General features: G+C 37.6%; 1 protein-coding gene across 2 annotated transcripts in view; it reads right to left on the bottom strand.

Moving 5' to 3' along the window:
• Positions 1-19,298, bottom strand: part of LOC119650428 (actin-interacting protein 1) — a 43,088-nt gene extending 23,790 nt beyond the window's left edge. Inside the window, exons 1-8 of one of the 2 annotated variants that reach the window (XM_038053243.1) lie at positions 19,095-19,298; positions 18,393-18,514; positions 8,608-8,698; positions 4,661-5,274; positions 4,346-4,594; positions 4,048-4,242; positions 3,720-3,980; positions 3,633-3,635 (exon numbers count right to left, since the gene is read on the bottom strand). In XM_038053243.1, the coding sequence (XP_037909171.1) occupies positions 3,633-3,635; positions 3,720-3,980; positions 4,048-4,242; positions 4,346-4,594; positions 4,661-5,274; positions 8,608-8,698; positions 18,393-18,514; positions 19,095-19,110 (1,551 nt within the window). In that variant the 5' untranslated portion in view covers positions 19,111-19,298. The remainder of the gene's footprint in view (positions 1-3,632; positions 3,636-3,719; positions 3,981-4,047; positions 4,243-4,345; positions 4,595-4,660; positions 5,275-8,607; positions 8,699-18,392; positions 18,515-19,094) is intronic. The other variant, XM_038053245.1, reaches the window with a different exon arrangement.
• Between the last annotated feature and the right edge of the window lie 332 nt (positions 19,299-19,630).

The following is a 19,630-nucleotide window of genomic DNA, read 5'->3' as shown; positions in this document are numbered from 1 at the left end:
AATGGCACTCGAATTTTACAATGTCCCAAGCTCATGCCATGTTGTTTCTCACAGACTAGCAACGCTTTTTTGATGAATCGTCTTTAGACGCAGTGCGGTCTTCAGTTTTGCAGAACAAAGATGCAACTGAGCAAAAATTATTTAAGGGACGCGATCGGGTGAGAAGTCACTTTTTTTATTTTCTTTATATTGAAGGCGTCGCAGCCCTTCACATTGGTGTTGGCCACATTAATATTTGGGAGGAATTTCTTTGCAATGCAGGGATTAGACTCCCCATCTACTTTCAGCCTGTTAATGACACCTTTTTCGTAACTGATTAATGCAACAGCACACCGTTTATTAACTAAAATCAATACACTAATTAAAAAGTACAAAAACGCCAACGAATTTCAACAAAGTAATGAAGAAAAACACGTTAAATTTATGGACCTTATCCCGATCTGGACAAAACCCAGCTTAATATTTTAATATAGACCGCATGGTGGAGATGATCCAGCCTAGGGCTATATCTATAGTATAACAAGAAAGCACGCCGAGGATGGCATTTACGTCTAAGTCAAACAGAACAAAAAAAATCCTAACATAGAATTAAAAAGACCACAAGTGAGTATCTCACGCACCATTTCTGGTTATAATAATCCTGGCAGCAGCAAAAGAAGTAGTAATAAAAAGACAACAGTAACTCCAGGAATAATTTGGAAAGTGAAGGCTAGAATTGAACGTAATATGGGAGGAAGTTGCACGAAAATTAGTTGCCGAACTGAATATACCAACTTCGTGCACATGCAACGTATCTTGCAAAAAGAGCCCAGCCCCAAGCCTCGGAAGATCCAAAAAGTACACGATGTAACAGCTCAACAGAAAAAAATTCAGAAGGAAAAAGCGAAAAAATTGCTTCGCTTGCATGAAAATGGCAAGCTGCTAAATAACATTTTATTTGGCAGCATGTCAACGAACAAAATGACCGTGTTTACATTCGTAATTTACACCTTCGAGTGACCAACAGAAAGCAGGCGCCCCCATGGTGATGTTTTAAGTCACCATAAATGCGACATCAAAATAAACGCAGCTATCGTGAAAGTGTCTTGGAAGGTATATTTAATATTTCTGCCGTCTCAGTAAGCACGCATCAACCAGAAATGTTTGGCAAACAACATTCCACACTTATTTCGAAACCCGTTAAATTTCTCTATTTAGCGGATATTGAACAGTAAATCGATCACCTCAAGCGAGCTATTCTCCGAGAATAGACCAAAATACCGAACACCATATCGAAAACTAATGATGCAATTTAAAATCTAAATTGTTTGTAACGTTTTTCACTTCAAATGAAATACGTGCAAAATAAAAATATTATAGTAATAATAATCGTTGGCGCAACAATCCATGTTGGATCAGGGCCTTGAAGTGTGTTAGAGCACTTCATTCAAGACCGTAACGGTACACTAGGAGGCAATGTGGTCAGCATTGCGCTCGCCCGAGATTATTACCCTGATTTGACTCAGGTACTCATTCACAGCTGAGTCGACTGGTATCCGACGTCAAATCACGATACAAATTCCACTGCCACCAGTGAGATTTGAACCACGACCTTCCGTACGACAGCCTTGCGCTCTAACCACTCAGCTATCCGGACACATATTATAGTGCTTCCCTTTTTGTCTTAATTTACCACTTCGCAATAATCCGAATATTTTCAGAAAGATTCAAATTTATACTTTCCTTATACTCGCGACTGCATCCAGATTAGACCTTTGATAGAACCAAATGGCGCAGCCGATCACGACCAGCCGACCCCCTTGTGAACTGGAGAAAGGCTAAAGGAAAAGAAGAAAGTAGCCAAGAAAACTTGCTCTGCTATTTTAGAAAATTTGGCTTGTTTCTGAGCAACCTCGAACCAAATAAACTACCCTGAGTAACTAGAGACCTGACAATTATGTTACCTTCTTTAATGAAGCACGAATGGCCCCCTAAACAATCAAAATTAACCCCTTCCATAAGAACGATCACTGTGTTTTCGAAAATTTGAGTCCCTGCTAGACAACTTACAAACAAATAACCTCCACTAGCTGGCAACCTAACATATATCTCCTTTAATGAAGCTTTCGCATTCAAAAAGGAAAAAGCATATGCGGCGTCTCTCACGGATACGATAGACTGTACTGCAGCTTGATGAGCGCCCAGGCAAGAATCAAGCAAAAGAAATATCAATACTTACAAACTAGCAGCCATTTAGCTGGCTAGTATTGGAGCTCTAAAACGAAAATACCCAAAAAAATAATTATAATTACGACTCCCTGCATGGCTGCAATATTCTAAAAATTAAAAAAAGCCAAAAACTACATGTTGAACTTTAGGCTAAGTAAATCCTTTACAAGGGAATGCTACATTCTGTCAATCTCAGCTCACGCCACAAACAACATGGAGGACTGGGCACATTATGCCTTGAAGTCTACCACCAGAACAGGCACGATTAAACCTCCTTGCCTTCTAAAGTTGCAAAATGATGTGCTTTGAACACGCAGTAACATTCAAACCACAATCTGCTAGTAGGACCCTGGTTTAATAACATCTGTGTAAAACCATCCAGAGCCAAAACCTGCTAATTACACATAAAGCACACCCATCTTAGCAAAAATTGGGTCTATGCGATGCATGTATGCAACGAGGATAAATAATCATCTCGCGCTATGTGACCATCAAACTTTTGAAAAAATCCTTTTTTTATGATTGATGTTGATAGAGAATACCTCTGAAAATATGTTCTTAATAATATAAAAGTCCAATTCGTTTCCCAAAAATGTATAGCCAATATATATAGCACGGCGCGTCCAGCCCGAATTTCCAATGTTTTTCTCTGACTGCTTGTATCGAACCTTTTAATTCTAGGTTATTCCATAGAGAATTTCATATTGAGTTCATGCACGCCGTCAATTTTATACCAAACAAAAACTAGTCATGAAAATTGCAAAATTGCAAAATCTACTTTTTAAAATACTTTAAGATGTCTATAATACATGCATCTCTTTTTTTCTCACAAACTAAAACTTTTCAAAAATAACGCATTTGGAAAATTTGAACGCGTTACGTCCCCTTTAAATACGCAAATAGTGCAGGGAGTTTAAATTGTTGCTATCGACCATATTTTCTCCAAAATCAATGGTTCGGTACGCCCCGTATAGCACGTCCCATCATGAACTTATTAAAACCGTCGCTTGTTAAAATGAGTGCATCCATATTTTCATTCATCTAAAATTCCCCTGCATTAAGTCATAGGAATTTAACGTCTTCCTTTCCTTGAAATATAAATTAGTCGTCATTCCAACAATATATACTAACAAAAGGCACAACTTAATTCTTGGCGGCAACGAAGGGTTCTACGACGAGGAACTATTGAATGGTCTTATAAACATATATAATTTTTACTATCAAAAACGTTCGTTCCTTTCAAATCCGCAAATCGTAATAAGAAAAAAATCTGGAATAATGTTTCTATGCATAAAAAGGACACTCCTAAGCGTCCTACATTCCGGAAATATAAAAATGATGCAGTCAGAAAACTTATTCATCTAGTTAAAAGGCAACTCTCACATTCACTACTGAATGATAACTAAGAATGACGTGACTCTTACCAACTAAATCCCAATTGTAGCGAATAATTATGATAAATGACAATCATATCATACATCAATGGATAATGCTATTAAAAATAATCTTACCTTATACTCTGGAACTGCATATAAAACGACCTTACGATGAGCATCGCAGGCCACCAATAGTTTATTATCTGGTGAATATGAACAATCAGTCACAGCACCCAAATGCTCCAATTCCGTTTTCAATTCTAAAGTTGTTCCAGACAACGAATAAATTCTTAATTTTTGATCATCACCACCAACAGCCAATTCCGATGTTTCGGGGTTCGCAGCACAGCTGCTAGCCTCATATGAAATAGGTAACGAGAACACTTTACGATTGTCCTAATAAAGGAAACAAATATACCAGGATAATATCTACTGATGAATCTGTAATACCGTGAATATTTACCTGAACTAATGTTATTTCTTTTACACATGACAAAGCAATTATATTCTGCTCCCTGAATATAGCAATGCCTCTAGGTTGACAGTTCAATTTCACTACTGCATCTGTATAGCTATTTCCTTCAATGTTGATTTGTCGCAAGGAGTCATCAATACCACAAGTATAGACAAAATCTCCCCATGAGCAAATACCATTCATCTGGAATATAGACAAAACATATTTTAAAGACACAATCCCTCACTACCAGCAAAACAAACACCAACTAAGCCTTCTATAAACAGTTATTTCTATCTCCCCTTACCTGATTTCCATGTCCATTTCCTGACACACGATCATTTACTCCATTTCCAGAATTCCAATTGGTAACGGCACCGTCATGACTACCTGTATAAATTGTACTACGATCATCGGACAATCCTAGGACTGTGATTGGTTTATTATGTCCTTTGATAACTCTAAGTGGTTTGGTGGGATTGTTTACGTCTAGGTAACTAATAAATCCAGAAAGAGAGACAGTGAGAATATGCTCTCCTTGCCATAAGCATGACACCTATCATGAATTATTTGAACACAATTAAAACGTAAGTTTTCAAATATTTAAATGTTAAAACTTTACCTGCTGATCTTCCACTGCAGTTCCCATTGGAAACTCGCTAATTAACTCACGCGTTTCAACATCCCATAAGCGACAAGTTTTATCGCCAGAACAAGTAAGCAATTGCTTTCCGTCTGGTTTCCATGCTACTGCATAAACACCACCCTTATGCGCTGGGCTACCAACTTCACCGACCAGCTCTGAGGTAGTTCCATCATAAATAAACACCTTTCCATCAAAACCAGCCGATGCGAACAAGTGTCCACTTGGCGAATATCTTACGGCTTGAACAAAGCGTGTATGATCCTGTTTGGTCATCTTGAACTTGAATGGTGGTCCCTCAAATACACCAATGGTATTGTCTTCACTGCCAGTGATAATTCTAAATGGTCGAGCTGGACGGAAATCACACGAATTAATGGGTTTTGATTGACCGCTAATTTCACCAACTGAAGTTCCCGTCTCAGCCATAAATACATGACCGAACTTCTCACGGCCTTCGCCAACAACAACAATTCTTTGGTTATCTTGTGACCATGAGATATCTTTGATTGGTCCACCGAATGGTTGGAATTCATTTTTCAAAATATGTTCCTTGTTTACAGTATCCCAAATACGAATTTTTCCGGATTGATCTGAAATGAAACAGAATAGATTTTATATACTTATTGACAGTAAGGTTTGTCGACTATTAACATATATGTAAATCATAAAAGCAAATTGGAATGGTCACGAAGAGTTTCTTAGAGTTTGCTTCAAAACCCAAGAATAGAGAGACGCTGTCTGTTTTATGCGAAAAACAAACAGATATTTATATCGATAATAATTGAGACCTGCAGGGAAAGCTAGTGTGCCCAGTAATAAACAAGTTGAAAACCGGAAGCTGGGCGCTTCAGATATAAAAGGTTTTCTTGATTTACATTACATTAAGAATATTTGGATACACGATGTTTCCATTTCTATATAGTGTAGTGTATACCCGTTGAATTCAATATTCAATTGGATATGGTACTGGCATTTTATCTTTTAGGAGGTATTAATTTGACACGAAAGAGGCAAATAACTACGATAACATTGTTAATAATAGCAGAATTTCCACCATTCTTCATATTAAAACCTACACTACTGCATTTTATAGTCCACATGACTATATTCGTTAAAATTCACTGCATGCGTGGGGGTTGATCGTTCCAATCTTTCTACCGAATTTCATGCCAATAGGTGCTATCCTTTCGGAGAAAAGTGTGTGACAGATAGACAGACAGTGACCCGACTTTAATTTATTTCCAACGAAGCCTTAATAAGCACTTATGCGGTTGAGCGATGGCCAAAAGACCACCCGAACTGATTGAAATCAACCATAAGAGAAGACCTATCTCAAAAAGCTAAAGAGGTGCCAAAATTGCCCGTGGTCTCCCCACAAATACTGTAATTCTACTGAAGTATCCCATCGACACCCGCTTACATGCCTTTGCTAGCCACGCTTGGGAATGTGGGGAGGCGTCCTTTTGGACATTCCAGTCCCTCTCACGCCATTAACAAAAATTCGTGTGTCCCTTAGCCGATTTGAGGAATCGCAACGGAAACTGAAACATAAAATAGAAAATATCATGAGAATCTAAAGAAAACCTACGTGAAGATAAAATGGAAAGCCGGAAAACTCTAGAATTGAGTGCGGCAATCGAGAGAGAAGATAAATGACAGGTGACATCTTCATTCCATCTTTCCCAAGCGCTAGATCTTTATAGAGCGCAGTTATTCGAGCTTCCCATCCTTCCTTACCTTCCCCTGGCCATAAAAATGGAAAATGCCCGTTTCGAAATCCCAACAGCCGCTGGGTTCGATCCCGTAGCTCCTCTTACCACGGCTACTCATCGAAAAATTTCACAGGAATCCTACGTTCACCACAAAACCAAAAACAAGCTTTGTTTTTGCCTCCCTAAACTATCGACTTCTCGAACAAGAAACTGTATCAGCAGTAGTTTCCGCGAACAGTCTTCTCACGCACGCCTACGACCATCCTCCATACAGTATCCAATCAGCTGTTTCAGCAGCAATCCTCGAAAACATAAATTTTCGCAATTGCCCGAAGACAAAAAAACCGAACGCATTTAATTTTCTTTCCACATAATTTTAGCTAAAAACACTTAACAGTAGATTCAGAATCGTGAGCTTTACGTTTATTTTCTTAGACTCTTTTTTAGTTAAACTGGAAAGTTTCAATGCATGCCTTTATGATACAGTTTATATGGAAAACAACAACAAAAATGTTAGTGATCATTGTCGGATATTTTAGGATTTCTGTTTTATAATTGAATAATATTTAATATTAATATTATTAATATTTAGTACAAGTAAATGACTCTTTTCATCAGCTCATTGCAAGGCGCCATTATGGAAGGAGATCGATAAAGACTATTCAGAAAAGAAATCGAATTGAAATAATAAAAACTTGTTGTTTCTTTTTCGTTGGTGTGGATATTTATTCTTGCAAATACCGATATTTCGGGAACCACTTATTCCCTTCATCAATGCTAACACTAAAATATCGAATACACATCGTATACCCGAAATATCGGTATTTGCAAAAATAAATATCCACACCAACGAAAAAGAAACAACAAGTTTTTATTATTTCAAGTGTTAGCACTGATGAAGGGAATAAGTGGTTCCCGATTATTTCAATTAATTAATCGTTGGAAACACCGCATAATTTCACTCAGAAGAAATCGAAGTTGAGGAATATGTTGTCAATTATGCTGAAATTCAGAAATATGCAATTCCAAAGCTTAATCTTCATTGAGTGATATAAATCATCAAATACATCTATTTCATCGTCCTAAGGCATCCAAATAGCATGTAATATACTTTTTTATAAATGTTATGTACATTTTTCTATCTTTATCTACTTTTCCACATTTCTTTTTTTCTGAGCATCAGGTATAGCGATAAGAAGTTAGTATTTCTATAAAATGGAGACTAAACGACACTTCAAGCGGAGGGAAATGTTGCGGAACAATATCAAAATAGATGTGGTGGACTTATATTTTCCTTTAGTTGAAGATATATATGCAGTAATATTTCCAAACAATGCATTTCATATATCTAACAAAGTGTAAATTACTTAAATTAAAATTTACTCTCTAAACAAACACCACTTAAGCAATATCAACGCTTTTTATCAAGTTTCAAAAATTAGCTCATTATTCAGAAATTTACATTTAAATATTGCATCAGCGAAAATATAAACCCACCTTCTAAGAGTGAACGGTGAACATTATAGAGGAATTCCACATGAATAATTATTTACAATTTTGCATACGCACCAGATAAATATTTGATAAGTTGCGTGTAAGATATGAATAATATGGTATATTATGATCGGTATCTTATTACTAACCTAAATCGTAGCCCCAGTTGTTTACCCACACATTCTCCCATATCGGAGCAATATTTATCTGAGCATGAATTAACTTTTGTATCGTATGCTTTTACTTCATCATAAACATTGGGAACACATTTCATATGAGAAAAAACAGTAATGGGAAAAAATCTAGTCATGTTATAGCAGTTATCACATAGCAACCACTTTGCCGTCTGAAATCATCCTATAGATTCCAGTTGTTTGATAAAAGTCAAATCATATACGCAAGAAACACATCTGTAAATAAAATAGAAAATGCAATTTCGTTCTGGAAATGTGGCAAACTAATTGCATGGATCTCAAACATTTCGATTTTCTCTAATATGCATCGCCACCATGCCAATTAAATAGACATCTTTAAGCTCATAGAAAACTAATTTACAACGACTAAGAATTGATTCGGCATGCTTTTCATAGAGTCAGATAAACACTTTCGTTCCTCCATTTGTACGATATTCTTGGCAAGCAATCAAATATTCCCCTCTGATTTATAACCTACTGGCAGAACAAAATAAACATGATATAACGAAGTTGTCATAATTACCTCCCGAAGCAATGTAAAATCCACTGGGTGAATATTTCGCGACATTAACAGGACACGAATGTTCCGTGTAGACATCGGCTATTGCTGGATTCTAAAACAATATAGAAAAAGAAAATGAATAAAAATCTAGAGAAAATTGGATTAATGTGGGTGATTTAAATGTTTGGATATTTCAAAGCATATAATTTTCCAAAAGGCGGATATCGCGAAGCTGATTGGTCAATGGTCGTAATATAAAAATAGAATCCGTCCTACAGCTGGATCAACAATGTTAATCCATCTATCAGAGACGGTCATCTTCTTTCAGATATGAAGTTAAGTTGAGAAAGTTGGATAAATTCACTGTAATAAAACAGTTGCAAAATTGTCAGGAAACATTTCAGCGAGTCCTCTAAAAAATGTTTTTTTCGAAGCTCGTATTTCTCATCTTAACTTTGAATATTCTAGATGGATTTTATTTTGTAGAAATGAAATTAATGCAATCATTGAGATAATTTCGCAAGCGGAAAGTAGCCCACGCGATTAAAAGCAAAAACGCACCACATAAATAAGATATTAAGAGACATATAGAGAAGGGTTAACCGCAAACAAACTGAATTATCTGATATCTTATCAGTATATGTTCTAAAGTTCTTTTACCAAAATAAAAAAATTCATATCACACCGAAAGAATTGTCAGAGAAAAAGTAGAATTTGATAATTTTATCCAATAAATAGTAAAGTAGAATGTACACTGTAGAAGTGGGAAATGTAAATTCGATATTGATAAGGAACACATTTTTTGGTTTGATTATGACCAGTATGTGCAGTCAAATAAAATGTATTGGCGTGTCTACTATTATATATATAATTCCAATATTTTGTTGAGTTAAATTACCGTTGACGTTTGAAGTTTGGAACTAACAAACTTGAGATTTCTTGTAGAAAAGATAAAAAATATAATATTTCAAATGATAATCCTTTGGCAAAATCCCTAAAAAATGAAACAATAAATTGAATAATTGCTAGAATTCAAGACTTTGTTCGATTTGAAATTACCATGAATATGACAACCCAATTTTCAATATTTTTTATTACTTACAGATTAATAATTCATTGAAATATAAAACCTAATCAGCTACAAATAAATTGCTGACAGGAAGATATAAAAATATTATGAACAAAACTCAATGTTATAAAATCCACACCTACCACCCTCAAAATGGTTCAGTCATTGCAGAAAATAAGGCATAGAAACACCAAATGATTAAGGTTTTCGAAGCGCGTTGAAACTAATAAGAGAGAGTAAAAATCGAGAAGATAAATAGGTCGAAGTTGTACTTTTCTATTTTCTAAAGCTGTCGTTGGAAAACAAATTTGATAGGTACCAAGTGACCCCGAGTTTCAAGTAGCCTTTTGTCGGCAAAAAGGGCTCTGGCGAGATCGACCTACTTTTCCCGAAAAAACTGAGGCCATGGCAGCCAATTATAGGAAAACAAAAAAAAAACAAAAACCTTTTAAACAAATACAATTAAATCTCGATCGTGACGATCCAACCCCGAGTGTAGGAGCAATCCTAAGCTCAGCAATGGAGAACCTGAGTCTTGACTCAGATTCTTCACTTACTCAGGTGGGAACCAATCTAATTGGGACCCAGTCCTTAACGGACGAGCCGAAGTAGGCCCCTTCTATCAGCACTCCTGACCCCAAGTTCCAATCGGCGCCACCTGCTGAGGCTAAAGTCTTGCCCATGGGTAAGCACCTGTCCACGGACACCAAACCGCCTTCGGATAACCCACGGGCTGTGCAACGGTTGAGAGAAAGGATCGTTCGGGGCTAAGGGGAATCCGAGGTGGCAGCGGTCCTCGGACGATCCTAGCTCTTCGACACAAAAGGCAGCAAAGAGGGCTCGGCCAGCTATTGCAAATTTCCCTATGACACGATAAGCATATAGACCTTATGTGAAGTTTTTACTCTCAACAAAGAACCTTGGAGATTGCCTGAATTTCTGCTAGAAGCTACAAAATCTTTGGCAAATGATGAACACGGGCAAACCGCAAAGTTAGAAAGCTTCGAACTCCCAAGTTCAATACTGATCGCTTACACTATTCCGCTTTTGCGAGCAACAATTGAAAGGTTATTTACATCCTTCGCGTTGTCCTAAAAATAGTAGTTAAAGTTGGCCTGACACATGAAAGAAGACATCGAAAACTGCATTGCCACTACACTAACCACTTCAACATCCTTCGTATCTTTTTGGAACAGTGTGCGGAATTTACATCTTCGCTTCAAGTGCTCTTCACCGATTTCAATAAGACTTTCAATGGCGTGAAGAGAGAATGTATCATCCGAGCTACATATAACGGCGCAAAAGGACTGAAGCAAACGAACTCCGAAGCTACGAAATATCGGCTCATCATCTTTCTATCAAGCAGCTACCTTTGAAAGTCCCGATATACTATCTTGATATGACACGATTAATTTATCTAAAAGTAGTGCAGTAGACGAGATCATCTTGTGCAATAGACGTCATAATAAATATTATTAAGAACGCCCGTTTCAAATGCGAAAACCATTCCACCGGCAACAATCTGCTAAATATAATTAGAGTTCATCTGACAGAACATTATGATATGAATTTCAGATGGTTCAATCTATGTCCCGGTTGTGGACTGTACTGTGTACTACGAAGAATTGCAATTCGAGCATCAACTACAAATAATAATTTTAGCATAAGCTAATCACTTCGCAATAAGCGTCGACATAAAACACCTGGACGAGGAGTGTAGACATCGTCGTTCATAACGAAAAAGTAGAAGCAGCGGTCGAATTTGCAATTGAAAAAGACATCTTTGAGCCGGAAGACACGAAATAATATCAAATGTCAAAAAACTGTGAAAGTACTTAGCGACAAATTTTCGTTTGCAAAAGAAGAACAATTAATGTGAATTTGTTAAACATGATGCTAAATATTAGACAAAAATTACAGCAACATCTTCATTTTGTGGAAGTGAGTATCTTAGTGAGATCATCCCACAAACACAAATTGGCGAAAGTACAAAAAGGAAATCGACAATGGTATTATGCCGAATATTCGGTTAAAAAGCAAATTAATTTGAAGTAAGGTGTACTAAAAGCCGCCTCTAAATCAACACCAAAATCTTCAACGCGAATTTTCTTTAAAGTGGTCTATTTATTCACATTTTTTCGCGATATTGTTCCCAAAGCGAGAGGCGAACTCAACGAAACCACTTAAATCCTTAAATCGGCACTTATAGAGGATCCACTGACTATTCGACAATAAATCAACAACCATAGTCTCCTTTAAAAGTTGCCACACAGCTCACCTGGAAGAAATATTTGAACTAACCAAACCCTAAGCGCCAGCTTAACTTCCCAGATGTCCAATCAGCACCAAACTGAGCGATTTGCAAGCATCCTTAAAAGAATCCAGGGTTTGATTTAATCACTTCTTTCGTGTTGACTCTGTAACAGCACTCAAGCCGCTATATTTTCAATATAATCCTGAGAATCGCGTACTTCCCAACTTGTTTGAAAAATCCATTTGCGACAACCATTCCTAAACCCCTTAAATAAAATCGCACAGACCAATAAGCCTTCTTCACCCCACATCAAAAATATTCGAAAAAACTACTTCAGAAACTATTGCCAAATCCTATGCAGCAGAAACGTGGTGCCAAATCATCAATTCGAATTCAGCATGCAGGATAATGTCGAATTTTGTCAATAGATGACGACACTTAAACAAATCTTGTGTTGTACTTATCGCATCGGTTCATGCTGTACGGCGATTTGAAGACGACAATCTGTGCTAGAAGTGCCTCTTTGACAGTGTTCTAATCGTACATTTCAGTCTCAAGTTATAGCGCGTCAAAGATGGAGTCCACCAAGCAAGAAATTCGTCATATTTTACGTTTTTACTACCTGAGAGGTAAAAAGGCAACGAAGGCGGCCAAAAAAATTTGTGAAGTTTATGGGTCGGATACTGTAACGATTCGCACAGCACAGCGTTGGTTCGATCGATTTCGTTCTGGTGTAGTAGATGTCGAAGATACACCCCGTACTGGTAGGCCAATCGTCGTAGAAACCAATAAAACCGTCGAAATCATCCAAGTAGACCGGCATGTGAACGTTCGCTCGATTGGCCAGGAACTGGGTATAGACCATAAAACCGTTTCGAACCATTTGCAGAAGATGGGAAAAGCTGGATGTTTGGGTGCCGCGCGAGTTGCGATGCACTGCTGAAACGGAACGAATTCGACCCATTTTTGGAGCGGATGATGACTGGTGATGAAAAGTGGATCACGTACGACAACCTCAAGCGAAAAAGATCGTGGTTGAAGCTTGGCGAGCCGGCTCAAACCATCGCCAAGCCCGAATTGACGACCAGGAAGGTTTTGCTGTGTGTTTAGTGGGTTTGGAAGGGAATCACACTATGAGCTGCTCAACTGTGGCCAGACGCTCAATTCGATTCTCTACTGTGAGCAACTCGACTGTTTGAAGCAGATGATTGACTAGAAGTGGCCAGAAATGGTCAATAGGAATGGTGTTGTGTTCCACCAGGACAACGCTCGGCCCCACACATATTTGATAACCCGCCAAAAGTTACGGGGGTTCAGATGGGACCGTATAGTCTGGACCTGGCATTGAGTGATTACCATCTCTTCCGGTCCATGCAAAACGCTCTTGGTGCTACCAAGTTGGCCTCAAAAGAGGCTTGCGAAAACTGGCTGTCCGAATTTTTTGTAAATAAGGAGGGGGAATAATGAAGTTGCCTTCTAAATGGCAACAAGTTTGCGAACAAAACGGCGCGTATTTGACTTAAATTGGATAATTCTAAGTATGTTAAATAAAACGTCGAATTTCGATCACAAATACGACATTCCTTTTTTCCTAACCCAAGTTAACTGACTTATATGAGCACTAAGCAAAGCGCTTGAAGGAAGGGAATGTTGTGCAGCAAGTACTAAGGTGTGGTGAAAGCATTATATAAGGCTTACCACCCGGATCTTATTAATAAAATCAAACATCCGTTCCACCGCAATTTTGAGGTCGACTATTAACATTGTATTTGACGAAAGGCACATTCCTGGTGAAACGTAAAGATGTTCTCACCGAACAAAATAAAATCAGGGCAAAAAAACTTGAACAATAGGGGAAGAAATTGAGCAGGAAGTAAGCCCCTAGCCAGACTGAAAAATCATCCCATCAAATGGCAAAAGTCTCATTCTCAAAATCTATCCTAAACTGGAAAAAACTCACGATGCGTGTATTCGTTATAGTAGCACCCCTGCAATCACCTTCGACGATTTATCGTAAATAAAATAGACATGATTTAATAAAAGGGAATTTCGGATTATTTCTTCTGATATCTCATGACGGGGAAATACTCCAAGTGAGCTTCGGTGTAATCCAATAATAGATAATAATTAAATATTTGAATTTTCTTGACGTTTTATTTTTAAATCTTAGTCGGATATTTTTGAACAGGCAGCCGTTCTTATCAGCCGGTTTTATGACGAATTCAGAGTAATCTTTGCTTTTGGCAACCAGGGCCACTATATAACACTCCCATAATAATTTTTACTTGAAGCTTATCTATATTTTATATGGGGACATACATATGCTATTGCCTTTGAGAATTGAGCCAAAATAAATAATTCAAATAGATATCATAAAACGCAATGTCATCTAGGAGGGTAATCGCAGCGTAAATCCAAGCCTTGTTTAACAATGAAATTTTTGACTAAGAATTTTCTCGTTTTAAGAAATCTATCAGTTCTGGAAGTTTCTTTGATCGTAGGCAAGACTTTCCAGTAAGCAATCCAATTTGTAAAAATCTATTTTACGTTGAGTAAGAGACATGAATGGTATCGTTTTCTTATTAATAGCAAAACTTTAGATTCAGATGATCATCCAAGCACACTCCAAACTGGAAGCCTCAACTTTTATGATTTTCTTATTTAAGAAGCGATGACTACTCGACTGTCCAATTTTCAGGACCCGTTTGAAGTACCTTTAGTAGACTGTTCACTTTAATACAATACTGGCAGTTTATGATGTTTTAGAATGCAATAAATTCGCACGAAACACGCAACTTTAACGTACTAATGTTGTTAATGATAACAGAATTTACACCGAACTTTCCAGTATCGTGCCCTGTTATCGCACCATTGGAACCGTACGTGGAAAAGCCTGTATTTTAATGTGTACGTAACTGTCGTTTGTTTGCGAATAAAAATGACGACATTTATAATAATTTCATTTTTAGAACCTAAAAGCATAAACCTTAAAATAATGAATGATGAAATGAATTGAATGAAATGCATTCAAAACATTCAGGAAAGTATATGCCGCTATGAAAATATCCTGTAAAAGTATGAATATCTTACCATCCACAAAATGTTTCTTGCGGTTATACAGAATATTTGTACGATTGCGCTCATACATATATATCATTCATTGATTTAAAATAAAATTTCAAATAAAATAGTATCCGGATAGCTGAGTGGTTAGAGCACAAGGCTGCCGTACGAAAGGTCACGGTTCAAATCTCACTGGTGGCAGTGGAATTTGTATCGTGATTTGACCAGTCGACTCAGCTGTGAATGAGTACCTAAGTCAAATCAGGGTAATAATCTCGGGCGAGCGCAATGCTGACCACATTGCCTCCTACAGGGTACTGTAATTTTGAAGTGTACCGGTACGGTATTAAATGAAGTGCTCTAACACACTTCAAGGCCCTGATCCAATTGGATTGTTGCGACAACGATTATTATTATTAAAATGAACAGAGGGATCGGATGAGTTTGCATTGAATTTATTCAAAAGCAAGGCAAGCACAGTTACGAGAAGTGGACCAGATCACGGAGCCATACCCAAGAATACTTCTAACTAGCAAGTTGAGAGGAAAGCAATGTGAAGCCCTATATCCTCAAATCACAATTGATAAGATCAGGGCAGTGGCTGTCGAAACGGTGGTTATCGCCGAGGGTCTTGGATGGAACTCAGATATAATAGAATGGCCGTGAAGAGAGTAGAAAAAAGAGGCGGTGATTTAACATAGCACTTAGTGATTGCCAAATCATTAACAGAGCAATAGTAAACCAGAATATCTGAGTTTGATTGTAGTGGAATAAAATCTATTGAGAACGACACAAATATAGGGCAAATACGAGAGGAAAAATAGTTGATTAAGAATAAAAATAAAAGGGGAGCCAAAACGGATCCTTGTGCAACACAAGAGGAAATGCAGGAGACATAAGTAGGGTAACACAATCATAAGGGGAAGAACAATGATTCCATTTTTTGTAATAAATGGTAATGACCCAGTTTTAGTAACCCCAGGTCCACATGCCTGCACAAAATTCAAACCTTCAACAAATATTTACCATGATTTTGCATATCAACATTGTAATCGTATACAAGAGCGTTACATCATCCACAGACCTGCAACCAAGCTGTCAAGCAAGTTGTTGATTGACAAGTTTGCACATATGTGGGCAAGTTGCGGCTGCAGCAACCTGATTATCCACAGGCGTTCAATTTCGCTGCAAACGCAATTTGCCGACCATTTTGCAATCACCTTGCTACCAACAACTTACTTTATAACCAAATGCAGACCTTCCTTAAAGATTTATTAAGGATTAATGGCAATTGATCTGAATGGAATCTATAAGCGAAGGATGCTTGAAAATTCCTCTATAGGAAGCGTGATGGAAGTACATATGCATGTACATTTTTATTCTTTTGTTTCTTACTTTCTCAAGGACAGTGAAATGGAAATTTCAAATGTACAACAGTGCACTGTTATATATATAGCCAAGTGGAAATATTATATTTTACAAGTATGTTATAGGAAAAACATAAGTTTTATTTTTAAAGCAAGTAAGATAAGGATTTTAACCCCGTTCGTTCACAAACTGGGGGCGGCAAGTGCTAGCTATCAAGTTAAACACCCTAAAAAATTTGGAGATTTCAGAACAAGTTGATAATGGAAGACCAAAATACATTTCCACTATATTTTACAGCATCACCAAAAAACGTCATTGCCGAAACTGGTTTCGCATTGAGAATTTAGATATTAAAGATGCTCCCCGGTCAGGACGGCTGATCGGTATTTATGATGAAAAAACTTTTGCAGTAATCAAATCAAACCCACATTAGACGACACGACTTACTACAGAAATACTAAATGTTGATCAGAAAATTGTTTTCTGACACCTAAAAAGCTCGATATTTTCGCGAAGAAATAGATCGCTTACAAGAAAGTGCAATGCAAACGGCCTTGGCCTCAACGTAAAGATTCGTCTAAACGACTTCAAAAGAAGAACTTCATCAAAGGAAGATTAAGCTCTCATCGTGGTAGGATTGGAAAGGTAAAGGGTTTTTTTAATTTTTACAAAGAAATCAAACAATCAATTCGGAAGACTATCCAGTAAGGACGTAGCTCGTTAGTTGTAAAGGATCCATCACAATTGAAGATGATACAAATCGCGTCAATAACTATTGGAGCTTGTATGGGTTGTGCGATCAGACTTTTACTTGTTTAGCTCTCTTCAAACTCCTTAAGGGGGTCATCCCGTGTGTCGGATCCGTGGAATCAATTTTTTTCTCTTGGCGTCAATTGTATCTAGATATAGTATAGAATACAAGGGCTAAGTGATTTTTTGAGAAATTATAGTGTTAAACACGTAATAAGTCACATGTGAGATTTATGTCGATCACCGTAATAAAGCGGGTATTTATCGGTCCGAAGACTGTACATATGTTTCTTGAAGAAACCTAAGGTTTATGGACTATGCATAGCAGATTAATGGTCAGTTAAGATTTTATGGCTAAAAATCACATTCTACTTTTTAAATGCGTTTTTCTCGAAATTCTAATTTGTGGACTGTGGTTAAGTCTACACGTTAAAATGCCGTTTACATTGTTTCTTTAAAACGATCACCGCGCCCTCTAGCGGGGCAACAAAAAACACCTTTTTTGAAGATGGGTGTATAAATTGCTCTGTATTTCAATAATGAACTATGCTATCGGACTTACTACGCTTGCTCAAGATATTAATAAATTCGTATTTGTATCTTTATCCAGTTCTTCACAAAAAATTTCTGGAAAAAAATGGCCTTCACACGGGATGAACCTCTTAAATGAAGTAATTGAGACGGCAAACTGGCACCTTTCGGTTTTTTCCCAATAAAGACCGGTTCTTCTATAACGGGAAACTATGAAACGAGCAGATGATGGCAAAAGGTCTTCGAACAAAACGGAAAATATATTATTTATGGACCTTTTTCATTACAGCATCACACCTGTCAGAAACAAGTAAACATCTCAGAAATTCGCAAAGCTAACGGAAAATTGTTGTGAGTACTGCCGTTACGAAGGGCAAAAATAAGAGAAATGTAAGATCCAAATAAATATTATACAGAAGATTCAAAAATTCTTTGATATCCAAATCAATAAACCGTTATTCGTCGGTTGGTTATAATTTTTCATCGTTTCGAGTTGGAAAATTGCTTTTCACTCGGTCGTTGAAAAACTTTTATTCAACTATGAGGTCATATCTCACTCAATTTATTTAATTTCAATTTTAAGTTGGCACATTAAATTCATTGACCTCAACTTCGACAGCATTTTAGTTTCACTTCCCTCAGAAATATCAGGAACTGAACAAAACCGCAACGCATACTACAGATGGAAAACCCCTGCTCTGTCAACCTATCAACCGTGCCACTACACTCACGAGCAAAAGAAAATGAACAAAAACTTCAACAGTAAATTACCTCAATGTTCCGTATAATCACAGAATTTCCATTCGTGTAGAGAAAGTTCTTTCCTTTGGGGTCACCGCCCAGCACAATTGGTTGACCTCGTTGCGTTCGCGGAAGTGTCGCATAGATGAACTCTAAAAATAGACACAAATCTCGTATTCTGCGTACGCTTAGGGAGATGAAACCCGAATAAAAACGCGGCGCAATCAATTCCAATTCACGAAAAATTCAATTCAAGTGACAACAGTCGCGGCCCGACCAATTCAATTCCCCCGACTTCCGGTCATCAGAACTCTGATGCTCCGGATGGGTGTCTTCTCGCCGTTGTTGCTGTTTACTCTTATCAGCGAATAATCGCATAGCTGTCAACCGCCCAGAGGCAGCAGCGGTTCTTGAACTGTATGCACCTTTCGTAGAGATTTGCAATCGCGAGAAAAGGTAGTGATTCACCGACACCGAATCGAATTTCTTCCAAATATGGTCAGGTTGTCACGCTCGAAAACCTGCCCTGTAACAGCACGCGATAATCTGAATCAATTCTACGTCGGCGAAATGCACAATCCAAGTATCATATCGCCCTCAGGAGGCCTCTTCTAGCCCGATTTTGCACAATCTCCTCCCTGTCACTTGAGCTGATAATTCTTCTACGTATCGCCGTACCCGCCTGCTGTTCACCGGCACTTGAATTTTTCGCGAATTACAACGCGTACTCACTATTTGAATATGCCATTGCTAAAAGGACACACTACTGCAAGGAAACCGCCCGAAAACTAAAACGACACAATTGATTTATTCGGTATAAATTCAAAATGAATTTTGGATCAACAAGAAGACGTCCCCGAACGCGAAACCAACTTGCAAAAGCAATCAAAACGGCACCAAAAACAGTTTCCTTATTTGGTGATTAATACTGTGCGCTACAACATGCGACGGTGCGTTGGCTCAACTAATACGTCCAATGGGATTATGGTTGTTGACTGAGAGTATAGTTGTTTTCGTCTGAGACTCTCAGCGGGAAAATTTAAACACGAAAGCTAATAAGAATTTAAATTTGTGTCCCAATCAACACTGGATGTTAAAAATAATATTTTTCTTTCCACTTCGCTGCATTACTGTTTCAGTAATTGGGGTATTCTTGTATTGACTTAAGGAAAAATATAAAACTAGTCAAAAGAGGATTCGTGGGAGCCTCCATAATACAAGGACATTTGAAACGATTTTAAAAAGTACAAAAGTACATGACCCAAGAA

Source organism: Hermetia illucens, chromosome 2 (assembly GCF_905115235.1).
Source record: "Hermetia illucens chromosome 2, iHerIll2.2.curated.20191125, whole genome shotgun sequence".
NCBI classification, from domain to species: Eukaryota; Metazoa; Arthropoda; class Insecta; order Diptera; family Stratiomyidae; genus Hermetia; species Hermetia illucens.
Note: the sequence above shows the minus strand (reverse complement) of the source record. Positions and strands in the feature narration are given on the sequence as shown.